At 41.3% G+C, this 20,638-nt stretch overlaps 3 protein-coding genes across 3 annotated transcripts; 2 read left to right on the plus strand and 1 right to left on the minus strand.

Annotated features, from left to right (window-relative positions):
- Window positions 1-15,549: 15,549 nt before the first annotated feature.
- LOC308100291 (histone H2A-like) lies at window positions 15,550-15,933 on the minus strand (the record flags this gene model as incomplete). The annotated part of the gene is made up of 1 exon (XM_080449285.1): window positions 15,550-15,933. The coding sequence occupies one exon, from the start codon at window positions 15,931-15,933 to the stop codon at window positions 15,550-15,552; it is 384 nt and encodes a 127-aa protein (XP_080305411.1).
- Window positions 15,934-16,248: 315 nt separating this feature from the next.
- Window positions 16,249-16,659, plus strand: LOC308100278 (histone H3.2; the record flags this gene model as incomplete). Its single annotated transcript, XM_080449273.1, has 1 exon — window positions 16,249-16,659. The coding sequence occupies one exon, from the start codon at window positions 16,249-16,251 to the stop codon at window positions 16,657-16,659; it is 411 nt and encodes a 136-aa protein (XP_080305399.1).
- Window positions 16,660-19,224: 2,565 nt separating this feature from the next.
- LOC308100277 (histone H1-like) lies at window positions 19,225-19,830 on the plus strand (the record flags this gene model as incomplete). The annotated part of the gene is made up of 1 exon (XM_080449272.1): window positions 19,225-19,830. One exon carries the CDS (start codon window positions 19,225-19,227, stop codon window positions 19,828-19,830), a length of 606 nt encoding a protein of 201 aa, XP_080305398.1.
- Window positions 19,831-20,638: the final 808 nt, after the last annotated feature.

The following is a 20,638-nucleotide window of genomic DNA, read 5'->3' on the forward strand; positions in this document are numbered from 1 at the left end:
AGGAGATCACACAGATGATACAGTTTCACGCAAATAGCTGAAAAATCCTGGGTTTAAGTGTTTTTCAAACTGCTCAAAATTGCGGACAATCTAAGGGGGGAGCTTACTGGTCAACGTGATACATGTGTTCCTCATGAGTCAAGGCACATGTGTAAGCAGGTTTAATGGCTGTCGGCCAAACGAGGCATGACTTTTGCCTGTTTAAAGTTTGCACTTTCAAAAAATCGCTATAGCGCCCCCCTTTGACCAATTGGAGTAAGATTGGTTTCAGTAATATTTGGAATGACCCTCAACATTAACGCAAAGTTTCAAAGAAATGTGAGTCTGCATGTATGTGTTAGGGGCAGATGAATAATTGTCATAAAACTGCAATATTCATTGGCTCATTAAAGCTTCATTTTTTCACTTATGGAAAATCTTTTGCATCAGTTTGTCGGCATAGGTCCAAAGTTCATGTGTAAAATGTTTCGTGCAGATTACTCAAAAATCCCAGGAGGAGACAGGTTTTAACTGTTTTTCATATAATTCAAAATGGTGGGAGATCTAAAGGTCAGAGGTCAAAAGTCAGAGGGTTAAAGTTGTTCATCATGAGTAGACGCATGTGTGTATTGAAGTTTTATGGCTGTAGGTCAAACAGGGCATGAGTTGTACCTGTTCAAAGTTGGCATTTTCAATTGAGTGCTATAGCGCCACCTTTTGACGAAAGATTGTGAGATTTATTTCTTGATAGTTTTTCATGACCATCTACCATATGGCCGAGTTTCGTAAAAAGCGACAGCACGGTTCACTCAGAACTGCGAAAAGTGGCAGAAGAAACAGAATACAGGGAATAATAAAACAGGTCCAGAGCTGAGCTCTGGCCCCGTAAATAGAGAAATGGAAAGTTAGGGACACTACCTATAAGTCAAGAATAGGGATAGTGAAAACTTTTGTTTTATCTAAAATGATGTTTTTGGCCACAATTTTTCCGCCACCTGAGAGATGTATCAAAAGAATAAATAGGATGTGTGTACAGCTAATATGGGGCAATAACCGTGAGGTGACAAAACGAGCCCTAATGTACAAAAGCACTTTAGAGGGAGGACTTGGCGCATTGGATGTTGGCAACAAACTGTTAATTGCCTTTTGTAAAAATGTGGCTAGGGGATTTCTGTGTGGAGCAACCTGGCTGGGAGACCCCCAAAAGTGGGAGAAACATAGGGGCAGGGGCAGATCGTCAATTCCATATTACAAAGTGACATATGGAGATTTTACAACTAAACATAGCACTTTGAATATAAATTGGGGCACCCAATCAAACAAAATAATTTACAAATTAATAAGTGAGGACTTATATGGAGGATTGGTGAATTTTCAAGATTGCTCACTGGAGCAAAGTAAACGCCTAGTAAAGTGTTTTAACAGCGGCCTTGTTACAGGGACCATACAGGATGTTATGTGGCTAACAGTACATAGGAGACTCCCTGTAAGAGCAGTAGTCAAGTGGAGTTGTTTTGTGAGAACCACAGAATGCCCAATGCCAGGTTGTACACACACAGAGACCATAGACCATCTACTAATAGACTGCAACAGGTCTAAACAGATATGGAGTAAAATGTTCGACATGGGGGTCAAGGTACCATGTCACAGAAATATTTTGTATGCCAATCTTACCTGTGCAAAAGAAAATTATGATTTATTTTGGTTGTGCATTTGTGTCACTGTTTTTAAAATATGGAAGACTCGGTCCAAAATGGCAATGGCCCATAACATAACAGTTATAAATGCAGACACTGTTTTTAGGCAGGTGAAAACAGACTTAAAAAGGAGGAGAGCTGTAGATAAAAAAAAAACGCACCCAACATTTAATTGGCCCACAATCGCACTGGGCACTTGATGGGGTCTGTGAAATACGGGGTGTTTCGTGGACCAATATCGGGCGACCAGTGTGATACCACGTAAAGCCTTATGAAATGTGTGGAGAGGTGATATCCATGTAATGTTTTGAAGGATCGATGAAATGTATGTTTTTTGATATAGCCATGTAATGTTTATGAGATTGAGATTACCTTGTTATTACCTTGCCATGCACTTAAATAATATGTATTGCCAAGCCTTAACTTATGACTTATGTATTTAAAAATATATGTTTTTGATATAGCCATGTAATGTTTATGAATTGAGATTGATGAGATGAATTGTAAGATGTGGAAATTCAATAAATTACTTTAAAAACGTAAGACGGAGGAGGAGCCCGGCCAGGAGGCCATCCACAGAGCCTAGCCCCTCCACGTACCAGAGCCTTCCTCTCCCCCATTCCTGGCAGAGTAGTTTCGGACAAGCGTATTGAGTGGCCCTGTCTTTCCCTATTTAGGACTGACCGTGGGTAGCTACCTGGGACGTAAGTCGGGGCTTGATCCCTGGCTGGGTCACCTGGGCGAGGGTGTATGTTGCGAGACCCGAAACATTCTATGACCCCAGGCCACAACACTGATGATACGTCCCAGGTGCATCCATGTGATGTTTTTTCGTTATAGGACCAATTATATGAAGATAGGTTGAAAATCGGTGAAGTCGTCCTTTAAAACATACAAAAGACTGGGCATATTTCACAAGAATTGTTCACTTTGTGATACAAGCATGACATTTGGCACAGATACTCTCTAAGGGCCACTCTTATGAAAAAAGGCACTGGCCACTCAATAATCCAAGATGGCGACCATTCTTTTCAAGATGGCCACCACCTTAGAGGAGCAGTAGTGATAATAATAATAATAAAATAAAATTTTTTATTTGTAATGCACTTTTCATTCACAAGGAATCTCAAAGTGCCACATGGTAAAACATCATCAATCATATAAGATTAAAAGCTAGATTTAAAAACAGACTAAACAACAATTCAACACGAAAATGCCCTCTGAAACAAAAACGTTTTCAGGCCTATTTTAAAAGAGTCCATGATATAATCTTTCAGGTTGTGATACAAGGATGAAATTTGGCACACATACTCTATAAGGGCCACTCTTATGGAAAGGGGAGCTGGCCACCCAAACAATTCAAAATGGCTGAGTTTCGTAAAAAGTATGCACGGTTAAGCCAGAACTGCCAAAAACAAGTGTTTTTCAAACTGCTCAAAATTACATCTAAGGGCGGAGCTTACTGGTCAAAGTGATACATCTGTTCCTCATGAGTCAAGGCACAAGTGTAACCAAGTTTCACGACTTTCGGCCAAACGAGGCATGACTTATGCCTGTTTAAAGTTTGCATTTTCAAAAAATTGCTATAGCACCCCCCTTTGGCCAATTGGAGTAAGATTGGTTTCAGTGATATTTGGAATGACCCTCAACCTTTCTGCAAAGTTTCAAAGAAATGTGAGTCTGCATGTGTGTGTTAGGGGCAGATGAATAATTTTCATAAAACTGCAATAGTTAAAATCTATCTCCTCCTGGGATTTTTGAGTAAGTAAGTAAAGTCAGGTGAAAGTTGTTCAGCATGAGGAGACGCATATGTGTATCCAAGTTTCATGGCTGTAGGTCAAACAGGGCATGAGTTGTACCTGTTCAAAGTTGGCATTTTCAATTGAGTGCTATAGCGCCACCTTTTGACGAAAGATTGTGAGAATTATTTCTTGATAGTTTTTCATGACCATCTACCATATGGCCGTAAAAAGCGACAGCACGGTTCAGCCAGAACTGCGAAAAGTCTCAGACTCTGAAGAATAATGCCAATCTTAAAACAGGGCGTGCTGACATGCTGGCAGGCTGGCCAGTGGCCCCGTAAAAAGACATAACATAAGAATGTTCCCTTCCCCTTTCTCTCTCCCTCTCCCCTCCTCCCCCAATAGAGGACAGAATGGATGAAGGTAGGAAGACAGAATGACGGCGGTGCAGGACAGGTGGGGGGGGGGGGTCTCCAGATCACTGGAGGGACTTCATCACGGGCAGCCCTATGTGGCATCAGGGAGTCTTGTCAGATTAGTAAAATAGGTCATTATGGCGCCCCAGGCGGACATAAATCCACCTGGTGACCCTCGTAAGTCAAATTTAATTTTCTCTAAATTCAGGAATAGCATTATATCTTTCAGCCAAAGATCTGGTTTAGGGGCACAAGGAGATTTCCACTCTAGGAGGATTTGCCTTCGTGCCAGCAATGTAAGAAAGGCAATACCATTCTGAGTTGATTTATTACGAGTCAGTTCTTTGGGTAGCACCCCAAAGATAGCAGTTACAGGGCTGGGCTGTAAGCTAATGTTGAACATTTGTGATAAGTGTCTAAATATGGTAACCCAGTAACTCTCCAGTCGAGGGCAAGACCAAAACATAATTAATTTGCCGGGGATGTATGACATCTGTCACAACTATCATCCACAGTGGGGTATATTCTAGACAGTTTGGCTTTGCTATAATGAGAGCGGTGTAAGACTTTGAGTTGTATCAGGCTAAGTCGAGCACACAAGGTACTGCCATTCACTCGAATCTGAGCTTGGTTCCAGATATCATCTGTGATGGATTCCCCAAGTTCCCCCTCCCAACCTGCTTTAATTCCATCCAGAGAGGTGACCCTTAAAGAGGATATAATGTTATACATAGAAGACATGAGCCCCTTTACCTGCCTGGGAGCAGCCAAGATAGACTCCATTCCTGATCTGGTCGGTAAATTAGGGAATGAGGGATTATATGTTCTAACAAAATTGTGAATTTGAAAGTATCTAAACAGGTGTGAGTTTGGGAGTTCTTATTTAATTGCCAGTTCCCCAAAGTTAGCAAAAATTCCATCAATGTATAGATCCTTTAGTTTAGAGAGACCCAGCCTCTGCCACTTTTAGCATTATTTTGTATGAAACTGTACCTCTGTGCTTTTTTGCAAAATGTTAATAAAGTATTCAATCAATCAATCAGGCCAGTGAACAAGCGGCGATTCACCCAAGATTAATTGTTTGTCACTGCCTCTCCATGAGCCTTTTGACAGTATAATGATAATAATAATCATAATAATAATCATAATAATAATCATAATAATAAGAATCATAATAATAATCATAATAATAATCATAATTACAAATAATAATTTAATTTCAACCTATCTTCATATAATAATAATAATGCTAAAAGGATAACCCAAGAAAGCACTATGGCTTGTTTCCATTGGGGTCCTGTGTAATGTGTATATTCATTCATTTAGAGACAAACAATAACGCACAGGTGTGGGCGGTTATTTAGGCCTCACATGTAAGTCCTTGATCTCAAACTCCTTTGAAGTCTGAATGTATAGTCGCGTTAAACGGAGTGCATCGCGAGTGGATCGTTTAGCCAGTGGTGTAAAGTAACTAAGTACATTTACTCGAGTTCTCTACTTAAGTACAATTTTGTGGTATTTTTTACTTTACTGGAGTAATTACAATTTCCAACACTTTTACTTCTACTCCACTACATCTCAGAGGAAAATATTATAGCCTACCTTTACTCCACTACAATTTTAGTTTTAATTTAAAACTAGTTAGTTTACTTGCATATTTTGATTGTTACAACAACAATTTATATACTTCGGCTATAATCAGAAACTAAGGGTTACTTCCGTAACCCCGGTTTTGTAAATTGCGAACGAGTTGTTCACATATGGGAAACAGCGCCCTCTGGCGATGATATAGAAGCTTCACATTCACTCCCTCAGGGCCAAACCCTTTTTGGCCCGATGGGTCTTCCGTCGCTTTCCGGTAATCCCCTCCCGAAGGTATTATAGGAGACCGGAATGAGGAAGTCGTTCTCTTGATACACCAGCTTCCTTCTGCCTACGGTGAAGCAAAAAGAAGGGTGTTTCTGTGAACAACTCGTTCGCAATTTACAAAACCGGGGTTACGGAAGTAACCCTTAGTTTTGCTACATTGCTCTCTCGTTGTTCACATATGGGAGATATAAACCCCCGGAATGTATCTACAAATCGAGATACCACAATACCTGCCCCAGTACCGGGCGCCAGGGCCCCGCCCCCCCAGGGGCGTGGCCCTCAGCACCCAGACGCCATCAGACCCACCGGGTCTGATGGCGTCCTCTGATGGTTCCTCCGTCTTCAACGGCTCAAAAGGAGGACGAGAGAGTGAGTTCCGGTCTCGAGTTGCTTTTTAAATTACACAGACACTTACTTTGTCAAGGAAAAACATTTCGAGACACACAAATAAAAGGAAACACATAGGCATGCACATTCAGCCAGATCTGTACGCTGAAGTGTGTGTCGCGGCTTCTTCCAGGGCTGGGGAGCCTAAGGGAAGGTGGCGAGAACTGAGCCTGGTGGTCCACGATGACGCGTGCGTCATGGTAGACTGAGTGTCCCACTCATCCAGGGGCTGGGAGCAGGAACGGGTGTCGCGTCGTCGCCGGGGGGGGAGGAGAGATCCACGCTGGCTCCCCGGTCGTGGCGATCGGTGGTAGTGTTGGGCTCTCGTCGAGCCATCGTAAAGGACGTAGGTGGCTAGGCTAGACTAGGCCAAAGCCACTGAGCAAGCTAGAGGCCAGGCTAAGCTAAAGGCTAGCTAGCCAAGGTAACTAGTCTGGTTAGTTTAACGTCCATAGAATGCTGTGTTTTCCTCATCCGGAAAAGCACAGCGGGGATAGGAGGGAGAGAAGGAGGTCTGGGGAACTCTGTGGACCGAGAATCCGACCAGTCGCTCTAGAGTTTTGATGACCCGCAGATCTCGTTCTATTGTAGATTTGTCGTGAAGCTCCTTCACCGTATGCAGAAGGAAGCCAAGAGAACGACTTCCGCATTCCGGTCTCCTATAATACCTTCGGGAGGGGATTACCGGAAAGCGACGGAAGACCCATCGGGCCAAAAAGGGTTTGGCCCTGAGGGAGTGAATGTGAAGCTTCTATATCATCGCCAGAGGGCGCTGTTTCCCATATGTGAACAACGAGAGAGCAATGTAGCAAAACTGGAAAGGTTGACTAGTAGTAGAGCAGTTAAGCATATAATCGTTCACTTTGTGATACAAGCATGAAATTTGGCAAACATACCCTCTAAGGGCCACTCCTATGGAAAAAGGTGCTGGCCACTCAAAAATCCAAGATGGCGACCATTTTTTCAACATGGCCGCCACCTTAGCGGAGCTGATAGTGATATAATCTTTCAGGTTGTGATACAAGGATGAAATTTGGCACACTTACTCTGTAAGGGCCACTCTTATGGAAAAAGGCGCTGGCCACTCAAAAATCCAAGATGGCGACCATTTTTTTCAAGATGGCCACCACCTTAGCAAAGCAGTTAGTGATATAATCTTTCAGGTTGTGATACAAGGATGACATTTGACACATATACTCTGTAAGGGCTACTCTTATGCAAAATGCCGCTGGCCACTCAAAAATCCAAGATGGCGACCATTTTTTTTCAAGAAGGCTACCACCTTAGCGGAGCAGATAGTGATTTAATCTTTCAGGTTGTGATACAAGGATGAAATTTGGCACACATACTCTAATGGCCACTCTTATGGAAAAAGGCACAGGCCACTAAAAAATCCAAGATAGCAACCATTTGTTTAAAAATGGCCTCCACCTTAGCATAGCAGATAGTGATAATCTTTCATTTTTTTCATTGATTTTTGGCAGCCTTGGCCATGGTAAGTGCCTCTGAGATTTCAGCAGCTTCAGCGGCTTGAGAGAGAGCCAATCCTACGTCTACCTCAAAAGTCAGGAACACATACATCTCTGCTCAGGTAGTTCAGATCTCTGCCATCAGTTTGTCTTTTAGTCTGGTAGAGTTGACAGTAGGTGAGTTACACCCAGTTGCTCCAGACGCTGCTCGCACAGGTTGCTCATATCTGCAAGACGGCAGGACCATCGGAACATCTGACTGTCGCTTCCTCGCACGATCTAATTTGGTGTTGTTGAACATTAGTCGACAACTTGTGTGATACTTGGCCTGGTTTCTTCTCAAAGTAGCTGCTATGCCACCACCTTCATCCAGCCTTGCTGGGTTCAGGATCATTGGCATTTGATTCATCTCACGAAAGAGTGGAACATTGGTGGCAAGCATGGTGTAGCCATCATGTTGAGGAACATGATGTGTTGGTGGTGATACTAGGTCATCATTATTTTTGTCTATCTGACAAAGACAACATTTCTTCCAATCAGTTTGCCTGTTGGCTAACATTGGATTTGCGTTTGCCATTTTTTGATGGATTGATTTCTGATTAAGGCCGAGGGGCTATCCTTTTACCAACTTAATCAAAGTGATACTGCATTCAGGTATGGGATACAACTAGGTTCGGGTGACCTACACCTAGCACGATCATTCATCCAGTGCCATTTAACCCTTGCATTGTGTTAGAAAACTGCATCCACTTGTGGTGTTAGCGGGTCAAATTTGACCCGTTATTTAAATCAGCCCAAAATACTCAAAAAATAAGTATTTTCATTATTATTTTTCTCCCACCTCATAGCTGACTTGTAATGCATTCATATCCATGTAAACACGTTTTAAAATATTATGTTGGGTTAGGGCTAGGGTTTCATCTTTCAATAATCTTGTTTTCTATAATAAAAACGTAAAAATTCACTCATTAAATTTCCTATAATGAAGGCAATGGATAATGATGTTATCTAGCTATAATAGAATCATTAAGAATAATAATTAGAACACACTTTCAAAACAATTTAATTAAAAAAATACTTGTTTTCGTTTTTTAACTTTAAAAAATGTTAAAATTATTAAAAATAGTGACACTAGTGGTGTTGGGGTACGAAATGACCCGTATACCATAGAAGGTAAAAAGACATTTATTTTTCATAAACTCAAACTTTATTTTACTCCTGATAGCAAATGCTAATTGAGGACAAGTCTCTCTCACTCTCAAACATGTAAACATTGAATATTGACAATTTGGGGGGGAATTGAGCCACACTTCTTTGCCGGGTCATTTCGGACCCTAACACCACAAGTGTCACTTTTTTTTTGTTGAGACCATCAGAATTAATTAAAATGATGATAAGTAATTTAGTTGCGTTAAAATGGCTATTTCTGAGGATATCATGAAGCCTCGTTCCAATAAAGAAATCGAAAGGGTACTTTTTACCTTGAAAACGGGTAAAAAAAACCCTAACACAATGGAAGGGTTAAGTCCTGTGTGATCTGTACACCTTCCGGGTAAGTATACATGCACAAGTCATGAATAGCCCCGCTTACCCTTGGCTCGGCTCTCCCGCGCTGGCCCACCCTGTCAATTCAGGCACGGCAATCTAACTACATCTACTAAATATTACTAGCTAATTGACCGGGGCTGTTAGACAACATTTGGGACACTGACAAGATATACTATTACTACAGTATTAGTAAAACTAGATCAGCTGACAGTGACACTGAACCCCATGCTGAGTTACACAGCAGTGATGCCACCATTGTGCCCTGGTTCTGCAATGACATTCACTCTATTATAATAAGCTATATAAGACATAATGGTACAACTCCTGGAAGTCACCTTGAGAAATGGCAGCCATTTTGAATTGTTTGGGTGGCCAGCTCCCCTTTCCATAAGAGTGGCCCTTATAGAGTATGTGTGCCAAATTTCATCCTTGTATCACAACCTGAAAGATTATATCACTACTGCTCCTCTAAGGTGGTGGCCATCTTGAAAAAAATGGTCGCCATCTTGGATTATTGAGTGGCCAGTGCCTTTTTCCATAAGAGTGGCCCTTACAGAGTATGTGTGCCAAATTTCATCCTTGTATCACTACCTGAAAGATTATATCACTATTTGCACTGCTAAGGTGGCAGCCATCTTGAAAAAAATGGGCGCCATCTTGGATTTTTTTAGTGGCCAGCGCCTTTTTCCATAAGAGTGGCCCTTAGAGAGTATCTGTGCCAAATGTCATGCTTGTATCACAAAGTGAACAATTCTTGTGAAATATGCCCAGTCTTTTGTATGTTTTAAAGGACGACTTCACCGATTTTCAACCTATCTTCATATAATTGGTCCTATAACGAAAAAACATCACATGGATGCACCTGGGACGTATCATCAGTGTTGTGGCCTGGGGTCATAGAATGTTTCGGGTCTCGCAACATACACCCTCGCCCAGGTGACCCAGCCAGGGTTGATCAAGCCCCGACTTACGTCCCAGGTAGCTACCCACGGTCAGTCCTAAATAGGGAAAGACAGGGCCACTCAATACGCTTCACAGGACCGAGTAGTCCTCACTAATACTCATGATAAAATGGTACCATTTTTTTCTAATTGGTCTGTGTCTCCTAGGAGGGCTGTGGACAGTCCAGAAACCCGTCTACCAGTGACATCATCGTTAGGCATGATTTTTTTTCCCCAACAAGATTTCAAAATTTGTATTTAGATTTTTATTAACACGAGAACAATGGCTTCTTTTATTGCATTGCAACTTTCCAGGAATAGAAAGCCTGCTGTTTCTATTAGCTTGGATTCCCCATTGATGATGTCACTGGTAGACCCTCCTCTGAGACACAGACCGAGTAGAAAAAAATTGTACCATTTTATCATGAGTATTAGTGAGGACCTATTATATGAAGATAGGTTGAAAATCGGTGAAGTCGTCTTTTAAGTAAACCAGCCTATAGGATGATGCGTCAAACAAAGCGGCTTTGAGCCTGAGGAGTGTACAAGATGATGTTGTAAGTACTAAGTCAGACTAGCGTGTGTGTGTGTGTGTGTGTGTGTGTGTGTGTGTGTGTGTGTGTGTGTGTGTGTGTGTGTGTGTGTGTGTGTGTGCGCGCACGCGCGTATTAACGTATTTGTGCACACACTTGCGCGCACGTTTTGGCCACGCCCACACAGCTCGGCTTGCCTGTCTTCCTATACGTCCTCAGAATACATATATACAGACATGGCTTCAGTTTGACGAGTTACATCTTACTCATCTACTACCCAACAGTAACAAAATGTCTGGTCGAGGCAAAGGAGGAAAGAAATTATATGAATTGCTAACAGTTGGTTATTATACTATACTATGTGGAGATTTTAATGCATATACTGATGATAATGATAGGATTTCTGCTCAACACTTGAATGCCCGTGTTCGCAATAGAGAAGGTATCGCACTTAAAACAATGAGCGAATTTTGTGGTGTGAGTGATGTTTTTAGGATGTTGCATCCAAATGAGGTCGGCTATACTCGCTTTGACAGAAATGTCAAGACGAGGATAGATCGTATATATGTAAATGATGATATTATCCCCATATACTATAAGACACGTGTTTTGGTCAATTCAGATCACCTAGCAGTAGTAGTTCTTTTGAGGTTTGGCAAGACGGAAAAGAAGGGCTTTTGGAAATTAAATGTGAACTGTTTAAATAATAACGATGTCCTTATAGAGTTAAAAAAGGAAGTGGTAATTGCCAAAGGCTTAAATGTCTTAACTAAATCATATGTTGATTTATGGGAAATTATTAAAGATAGGCTTAGATACTACTTTAAATATAAATGTAAAATATTGAATCAAGAGCTTAATGAAATATACAGTAGATTAATGGCTGATTATATACATCTAAAAACTAAGGCAAATAAGACTGATGAGGATAATGATAAACTAACTGAAATGGAATCTGAATTGGCCAAATTAAATGATGTCTCCCAGGGCCTCCGCCTACAGGCAGGCATGGGTGACACAGATGCCTCTAGCAATGCTCAGTGTCTTATACTTTTTCATAAGAAGAAACTCCAAAGCAAACATGTCAGTGCAATTTTAAATGAAGATGGTGTCATGATAGAGGATGAGAAAATGAAAAGAGAAACTGTTAGAAACCTGTGTGAAAAAATGTACCAGAAGGTCAACATTAATGAAGTGAAGCTGCATGCCTTCCTTGATTCGATTCACATTGGGGAGGTTGGCCGTAATTCTACGGGTGGGGAAATCACCAGACAAGAGGTGAGGGACGCAGTGGTCCAATTGATTAAGGGCAAATCCCCAGGTCCTGATGGCCTGCCTAATGAGCTTTATCTCTCCTGCACAAACGATTTAGTTGATTTGCTAACCTCAGTGTACAATGATGGAATCAAGGAGGGCAGAATGCACTCATCCTTTTATCATGGCATCATATCACTTATATATAAAAAAGGGTCATCCTATAACTTAGATAATTGGAGACATATTACATTAATGAACGTAGATTATAAAATACTAGCAAAAATAATAGTTAATCGATTAAATAATGATCTAGAAGAACTTATTGAAAAAGAACAGACATGTGCTATTAAGGGAAGGTTGATGTGGGATAATGTTGGTATATTAAGAGATATAACAAGTGGGTGTATAAAGGAAGAGTTTTTCATCATAAGTTTAGACCAAAAAAAGGCTTTCGATTTTATATCCAGAGAGTACTTGTGGGAGGTGTTGAAGGTATATGGTTTTAAACAGGATTTTATTAACCTGATTAAATTGTTGTATGCCCAGTCCACAGTTCAAGTAAATGTTAACGGTGTTTTAACAGAGAGCTTTGAAATTAAGAGGGGGGTGAAACAAGGGTGCCCCTTGTCCGCTGCACTTTACATTTTAGCTATAAACCCTCTATTATATAAGATCAAAAATGATAATAGGCTTGCAGGTGTAAAAACTAGTGGTGGAGAGCGGGTTGTTGTTTTGGCCTATGCCGACGACATCACCATCATAATTAAAAATAATAAAGAGTTGAATATTATAAATGAGCACTTAGCACTATATGAAGAGGTTTCAGGTTCCAAATTAAACCACGACAAAACAGAAAGTGTCTGGTTTGGGAGGAGTGAGACAAAGCCACATTTAAATATAAAGGACACAGAAACTATGACAGTTCTGGGGGTTCAGTTTTGTAATAATTCCAGTTATGAAAAGAACTGGGATTGTAAAGATAAAGAAATAAAGGATGAATTAGAAAAATGGGAAAATAAGGCATGTTGTTATGGAACAAAGATAATAATTATAAAAACATATGTTTTGGCAAAACTGCTATTTTTGGCAACTATTTTTCCTCCTAAGGACCAGACACTGAAAAAAATAAATAAAACAATTGTTAATTTCATATGGGGAACCACTAGAGAAGTTACAAAAAGAAACCTATTATATAAGAGTAAAACATATGGAGGCCTTGGTGCTGTGGATTTGGGACTTAAACTAAAAATTTCCTTTTGTAAGCATATAGCATCTGGTTTTAAACGAAGGGCTATATGGATAGGGGAGGCACTGAGCTGGACCAAAAAGAAGGGCCGGGCAAGGAGCTCAGGGCCTTATTTTAAAATTATGTATGGTGATCTGTTGTCAAACTCTGCACACTTAAATATTGACTGGGTTGAAATGTCAAGTAAATGTATATATGGTATGATATGTGATGATTTATATGGTGGCATTTTTCCCTACAAATATCTTGATGAAAGTCAAAAGCGGGTGTGTATAAAAAATATTAGTAGTAAAAATATCTCCGAGAATAAGAGAGACGTCATGTGGCTGGTCTCTGTGAGGAGACTAGCAGTACGAGCAGTAGTCAAGTGGAGCTGCTTCGTTAAAACCGTTAAATGCCCAATACTAAACTGTGATGCAGATGAGTCTATAGAGCACCTGCTGGTAGACTGCCCGAGATCTAGATTGGTGTGGGGGAAAATGCCACAAATTGGTTTTAAAATTAAGATAAATTACATTGCTGCCATGTATGGGGTTTTTGAGGAAAAAGTGTCTGCCTTAGAACAGGACTTTTACTGGACTATTATTTGCACTGTTATCATCAAATTGTGGAAAACCAGGTGTGCCATGGTTTTGCACCAGGAGCCTATCTCTGGAGATGTGGTCTTTAGGCAGATCACAACTGAACTGAAAAGACAAAGGGCAATTGACTCCAGAGAAAAAAGACTGAAGCCATGGCACCTACTGACATTGTGAGAAAAAAAGAGAGAAAAAAAAAATCCACTATATTTTTGTATTGAAATATTTATTAATGTATATTATCATGTATTGAAATGTTTAATACGATATTTTGTAATCCTGCATACTTTGTAAACTGTATAAATTACAATAAAGTATATTAAAAAGCAAAGGAGGAAAGGGTCTTGGAAAAGGAGGCGCCAAGCGCCATCGCAAAGTGCTCCGTGATAACATCCAGGGTATTACTAAGCCCGCCATTCGCCGTCTGGCTCGCCGTGGCGGTGTGAAGCGTATCTCCGGTCTGATCTACGAGGAGACCCGTGGTGTTCTCAAGGTTTTCCTGGAGAACGTGATTCGTGACGCCGTCACCTACACCGAGCACGCCAAGAGAAAGACCGTGACCGCCATGGATGTTGTCTATGCTCTGAAGAGACAGGGACGCACTCTGTACGGCTTCGGCGGGTAAATGACTGACTGACTTCTACACAACAACCCAAAGGCTCTTTTAAGAGCCGCCCACACTATCTCTACAGAGTTGATTACTTTGCAAACATGATCACTGAATCTATCTAACAAACATATCTACTTTAATTCTCCACTTAAATATATAAGTCCTATGTACTTGGTTTTGAAGGGATTGTTTATTAGCCCTTTGCGCTCTAAGCCTCCTGGCATTTTTCTATATATGTTTAAACGTTTCACCCAGGGCCGCCTGGGTGAAAACCAGGAATCTGAACCGCTAGACCAGACCATATGGGATTAATAGATTATATGTTCTGCATTGGTAGAAACTGTTAAAACTGGAATTTTCAATGGGAGCGTTACATATAATTATTCCATTCAATTATAATTATACCCTGAATGTGGACCCATGTAATAAACTTTGTCCCTCTCATTTTTAGAGGGACAATAGAGCATATAGGCGGGAAAACAAATAGCACAAACAAAGACACTGAGTTCAAGTACATTTTGTAGTTTTTTTGTTGTTTTTGTTTTGACTTGATGCCAAAACTTTTGTACTTTTAATCAAGTACATTTTTAATTTTTATTTTTTTGATTTTGACTGGAGTAGTTTCTGCTGATTGTCCTTCTGATTGTCCTTCATTCCAAATAGACCTTGATGTAACCAGGCTTGACTTAAAACAATGTAGTGGACAGCAAAAGTCTATTTTTATCTAGTGGAGAATTTTAGATTTTAGATAAAACATGGAGACAGTACGATAACGTTAATGACAGCTTAAATTTATATAGCGCCTTTCATGAACCCAATGACGCTTACATAAAAGAAATTAAAAAAATCAAGCAACTAGGCCTATTTGCCATACGATGGGAGAATAGACCTTACATTATTCACACCTTTAAACACTCAACCTAAAAGACAATTTTTTTTTTTTAAAAGCATCGGGTATGATGTGATGTTTAGATCTGTCCAGCCAATGGGTGATTGTGGGCAATTTAACTGTATTAATGAGTGGCCTATACATTATGTAGTTATACACATAATGCATATGGCGAGTGATCTGACCTCATAAGCATGATAATGCATTGTAAACGCTATAAATGAAATACTGATATGACAAATACAATTCAATTATTAACTGCTGTTGCAGAAAATAAGTGTTAACAGGAGAAAAGGGGCTAATACTAATAACGAGGAACTCTTAATATAGAATGTGTGTGGGTCTTAAAAGAGCCTTTGTGGGGTTTGGTCAGTCTAATGAAGTAGATTTATTTCTTGGCGGCTTTCTCGGTCTTCTTGGGGAGTAGAACAGCCTGGATGTTGGGCAGCACACCGCCCTGAGCGATGGTCACTCCACCCAGCAGCCTGTTGAGCTCCTCGTCGTTGCGGACGGCCAGCTGGAGATGACGGGGGATGATACGAGACTTCTTGTTGTCACGAGCAGCGTTTCCAGCCAGCTCCAGGATCTCAGCGGTCAGATACTCAAGAACGGCTGCCAGATAGACCGGGGCGCCGGCACCGACACGCTGGGCATAGTTGCCTTTACGCAGCAGCCTGTGGACACGACCCACGGGGAACTGGAGCCCGGCACGAGATGAGCGGGTCTTAGCCTTCGCCCTGGACTTTCCTCCAGTCTTGCCTCTTCCACTCATGATTTAGCTTTATTTCTAGAGTTTAATAACAAAGAAATGTGCTGGCGAACAGTGACACGAAGCTTCTTATATCTTTAACTTAGTACTGTCTGTGAGCGCCCCACCAATCATAAATATGAATGAGAGCTAGGGGTGAGTGTGTATGAGTTCCCCTCCAATCACTACTAGTGGCGTGAACGGTTCCTCCCAGCGTAGGAGGTTCCTGACCACTGACCAATCAGAGAACGACAGCGTCTCAGAGCCGCTGAAATAAATGGCTGCAGTTTGCGCCTTTTCTGACACAACTCATGTACTACATTAGAAACTAAAGAGACAATGGCAAGAACTAAGCAGACCGCTCGTAAGTCCACCGGTGGCAAAGCTCCCAGGAAGCAGCTCGCCACCAAGGCAGCGCGTAAGAGCGCGCCGGCAACCGGTGGAGTGAAGAAGCCTCACCGTTACCGTCCCGGTACAGTGGCTCTGAGGGAGATCCGTCGTTACCAGAAATCTACCGAGCTGCTGATCCGCAAGCTGCCCTTCCAGCGCCTGGTGAGGGAGATCGCACAGGACTTCAAGACCGATCTGCGCTTCCAGAGCTCCGCTGTCATGGCTCTGCAGGAGTCAGCAGAGGCTTATCTGGTCGGTCTGTTTGAAGACACCAACCTGTGCGCCATCCACGCAAAGAGGGTGACCATCATGCCCAAAGACATCCAGCTGGCCCGTCGTATCCGTGGAGAACGTGCTTAAACTTGTAGATCACTGACAACCCCCAAAACGGCTCTTTTAAGAGCCACCCACTTTTTCTTCAAAAGATTTCCATTTATGAAAACTGTTTTCCATTCATCATAACGTTATGACTGAAACTATAGCAGTGGAAATGTAGGCTTTAGTATATAAGTTCATGATATTTTAAACGGCGCTGGTGTTCTTATTATTTCTCAAAGGTAAACATGTAATGACTACAATGGTCTGCCCCACTGGGCTATTGGATCAGTGACATGGGTCTCCTCTCCATCTCTAGCCCTTGGTAAACACAAAAGAAAACGAATGATTGATAAAGGAATATAGAGCCCTCTTATTACCATTATTCCCCTGGTTCTGGTGACTGCTATATAGTTTGTTTTCCCAATTCAAAAATATATATATTTTATATAAAATAAAATCAGTCATCAGGACCATGGATGTGTGTTTTCACTGACTCTAATAGTCTATAACATTCTCAATGTGGTTACGAGATCTGCATACTAGGCATTATAGGGACACAGACAGATTGGTACAACGGGTAATGTGTATTATACGGGTATTGCATAACCAGGGTGGGGCATGATGCATTCCCAACTTGCATTGTTCCCGAGTAGGCCGGTCGACGGTCTAATTGACAGGCTTATTAAAAATGACCAGAGATAGACAGAATGATCTAGTTGCTCATCTGGGTCGCTCTTATTCAGTATAAGGGTGCAAACCAAAGGAGAGAACACCAGAATGTAAGGAACCGTTATCAATATTTGGAAATGGAATTGCAAAAGTAAAAATATTAAGACACCTTCAGATAACCATGTTGAGCCACACACAGATTATGTTTTGTATCTAGTGAAAGAGTCAAAGTCCCACGTTGGTACATTAGCATACTAAATGAATCACACACACACACACACACACACACACACACACACACACACACACACACACACACACACACACACACACACACAGTTGCTTGAACTCAAAAAAGTAAGACTCACACTCTCTCTCTCTCTCTCTCTCTCTCTCTCTCTCTCTCTCTCTCTCTCTCTCTCTCTCTCTCTCCCCCTCTCTCTCTCTCTCTCTCTCTCTCTCTCTCTCTCTCTCTCTCTCTCTCTCTTTCTTGTTACTGTACTTTGATCAGAAAGTGATTAGGTGACATAGGTAATAATAAGGCGAATGACTTTTTCCATGTCTGCATCTTTTCTTTTTCCTTTATTTATTCAGGGAAGCCCACTGAAAGCAAGCTCTCTTTTTCAAGGACATTACATTACATTACAGTCATGTAGCAGACGCTTTTATCCAAAGCTACTTACAATAAGTGCATTCAACACAGGTAGGGAACGAAACTACTAATGACCAGAAGTCTTAAGTGCATTCTCTTTTAAAACCAGCAACTATAGAGTATAGCCTACCTAGCGCTAAGGTAAAAGTGCAATATATCAGCTACCTACTTTCTTAAACAGATGAGACAAATATCAAATGAGCAAGAGCTAAAACAAATAAGGACGCCCCGATGATGCAATTGTATATCGTAAAACAAGCCCCTAGCGTTTTTGTGTTATCCTTTTAGCATCATTGTAAAATTGTACCACTGTACTATTTGCAAACTGTTAATAAAGTAAATATTCAGACATATTTGCTCCCAGGTATTATACCAAAGAAAGTAACTTTAAATATTTACTGAACAGTTCTGTCCCCTGCTGCTATAAAGGTATAGGCCCAATTGATATGGGGATATACATATTTGCTATATGGCAGTCCCACTGTTTTCTGATTAATTAATTAATACATACAACGGGATGCAGCAGAATACATTGCATCATGAAGTTTTAAAATGTGAAGGGTACGTGCTGGCTTGTGTACCAGCATGTCTGTCTCCATAAGCAAGGTACAGACAGCGACAATTTTGTTGACTTTAGTTTGATCAGATGTTATTTTGTTGACTTTAGTTTGATCAGATGTTAATTATTCACAGTAATTTATTCGTCCACAAATGAACAAAGCTTTCCACAATTCAATAGCTCTGTCAATGGGAGTCGCTGCCATCAACTGGAGTGTGTTTACTAAGGTCAGAAAACCTTCTATTTATAACTAAACGGATAATAAAACAAGAGTATAGTTTATGTTATCCTGCCGTTGGGTATGTCTGCTAAGAGGATTAAGAGGATTGGTGTTAATGTAACATAGTTTAACATCGTTTTAGAAGGGAAATGATGGAGGAATTGTGTTTTGCCCTTTGAAGAGTGAGATGTTAAGCCTATCAATACAAACGAGGGCGTTCTTCGCGTCTCAGATAATGTTCATGACAAAAAGGCACTTGTGTGCTAGAAGGTGTGCCCTTTTTTAAATTTCATATTATACACAGTCGTTCATAATATCTTGTTTTTGTTGACGAGAAAACACAAGTGGCACATTAAGCCTCCTAGAGAAGAGGGGCTGTGTGCGATGAGTCTACATGGTTCTCATGTTGTGTTTAAGTCCAGCCCCTTCAGCGTGTTCTCCACCAGTCTAGTCTACCGTACCGAGACATAACATTAAAACAAGCTACCACCAGAATCTAATAGAATTATGGCAGAAGTCGCACCAGCTCCAGCTCCAGCTCCGGCCAAGGCCGCCAAGAAGAAGGCAGCTCCCCGACCCAAGAAGACCGGCCCCAGCGTCGCTGAGCTTGTCGTCAAGGCCGTGTCCGCCTCCAAGGAACGGGGCGGCGTGTCCCTGGCTGCGGTCAAGAAAGCTCTGGTTGCCGGCGGCTACGATGTGGAGAAGAACAAGGCCCGCGTCAAGATCGCCGTCAAGAGCCTGGTAGCAAAAGGCACTCTGGTTCAGACCAAAGGCACCGGCGCATCTGGATCTTTCAAGATTAACAAGGAAGCAGTGAAGGCGAAGAAGCCTGCTGTGAAGAAAGCTGTCAAAGCAAAGAAGCCCGCTGTTGCCAAGAAACCCGCCGCGGCTAAAAAGCCAAAGAAGGTGGCAGCAAAGAAGCCTGTGGCCGCCAAGAAATCGCCGAAGAAAGCCAAGAAGCCTGCCGCCAAGAAGGTAGCAGCTAAAAGCCCGAAGAAGGCAGCCAAGAGCCCCAAGAAAGTAGCCAAGAAGCCCGTAGCAGCTAAGAAGGCCCCAGCCAAGAAGGTTGCCAAACCCAAGGCAGCAAAGAAGGCAGCCCCCAAAAAGAAGTAAACTGTTATAAACCTGTCCCAGCTTTATCCACAAAAGGCTCTTTTAAGAGCCAACCACAACTTTTTACAAGAGTTTTTATTTCCTCATTTTCACATGTTTAATGACCATAACCATTGGTAACATGTTTCGTATATTATAACCCTTACCTAGAAGCCATTACAAAAGACAAGGGAGACGGATGAAAGACAAAAATAATGTTATTAGTTAAACAAACCAACCAAATCAGAGCCCAGTCTTCAAATGAAATTACATTTTAGGGTGGTAGTCCACTGTTTTAAGTTGGTCTTTCTAAATGTCTTATCGATTCGGTCTCATTAGGTAGCCTATTTTAGGCTCCAAGGTGATACATTTGAAATAGAGCTCAGTGAAAATGAACATCTATAGATTATCCATGACACGTTTGTCTCATTTAAATAAATGTTCTATTTTATAAGGGAGACAAGAATAGCAGCACCACAAAGTTTAAATATGATATTATATAAACATATAATGATCAGATTTTTGTAGCTGTAGTATACAACCCTCGTAGACGTATTTATGATTCAGACGTCTTCAATCTACGAGAGTTGTAGGGTTCACACCCCATGGAGACCTGAACTTTCTGCACTATGCCCCGTAGACACTCCAAACATGTACAAATGTGAAAATAAAGGTGCTTACCCCCAAGCCCCAAATGTTAACTGGCTCTACGGGGTAGTAGTTTAATGTAATAATCCATATCTTTCAATAAATAAGTGTTTTAATGCCGTCAGTGGCCGAACACCATTTTTCACCCTCGCTTTCTTCCTGTTTACATTTAGTGTAATTC

The sequence above is a fragment of the Gymnoscopelus braueri genome (genome assembly GCF_963280865.1).
Source record: "Gymnoscopelus braueri genome assembly, chromosome: 14".
Lineage (NCBI taxonomy): Eukaryota > Metazoa > Chordata > Actinopteri > Myctophiformes > Myctophidae > Gymnoscopelus > Gymnoscopelus braueri.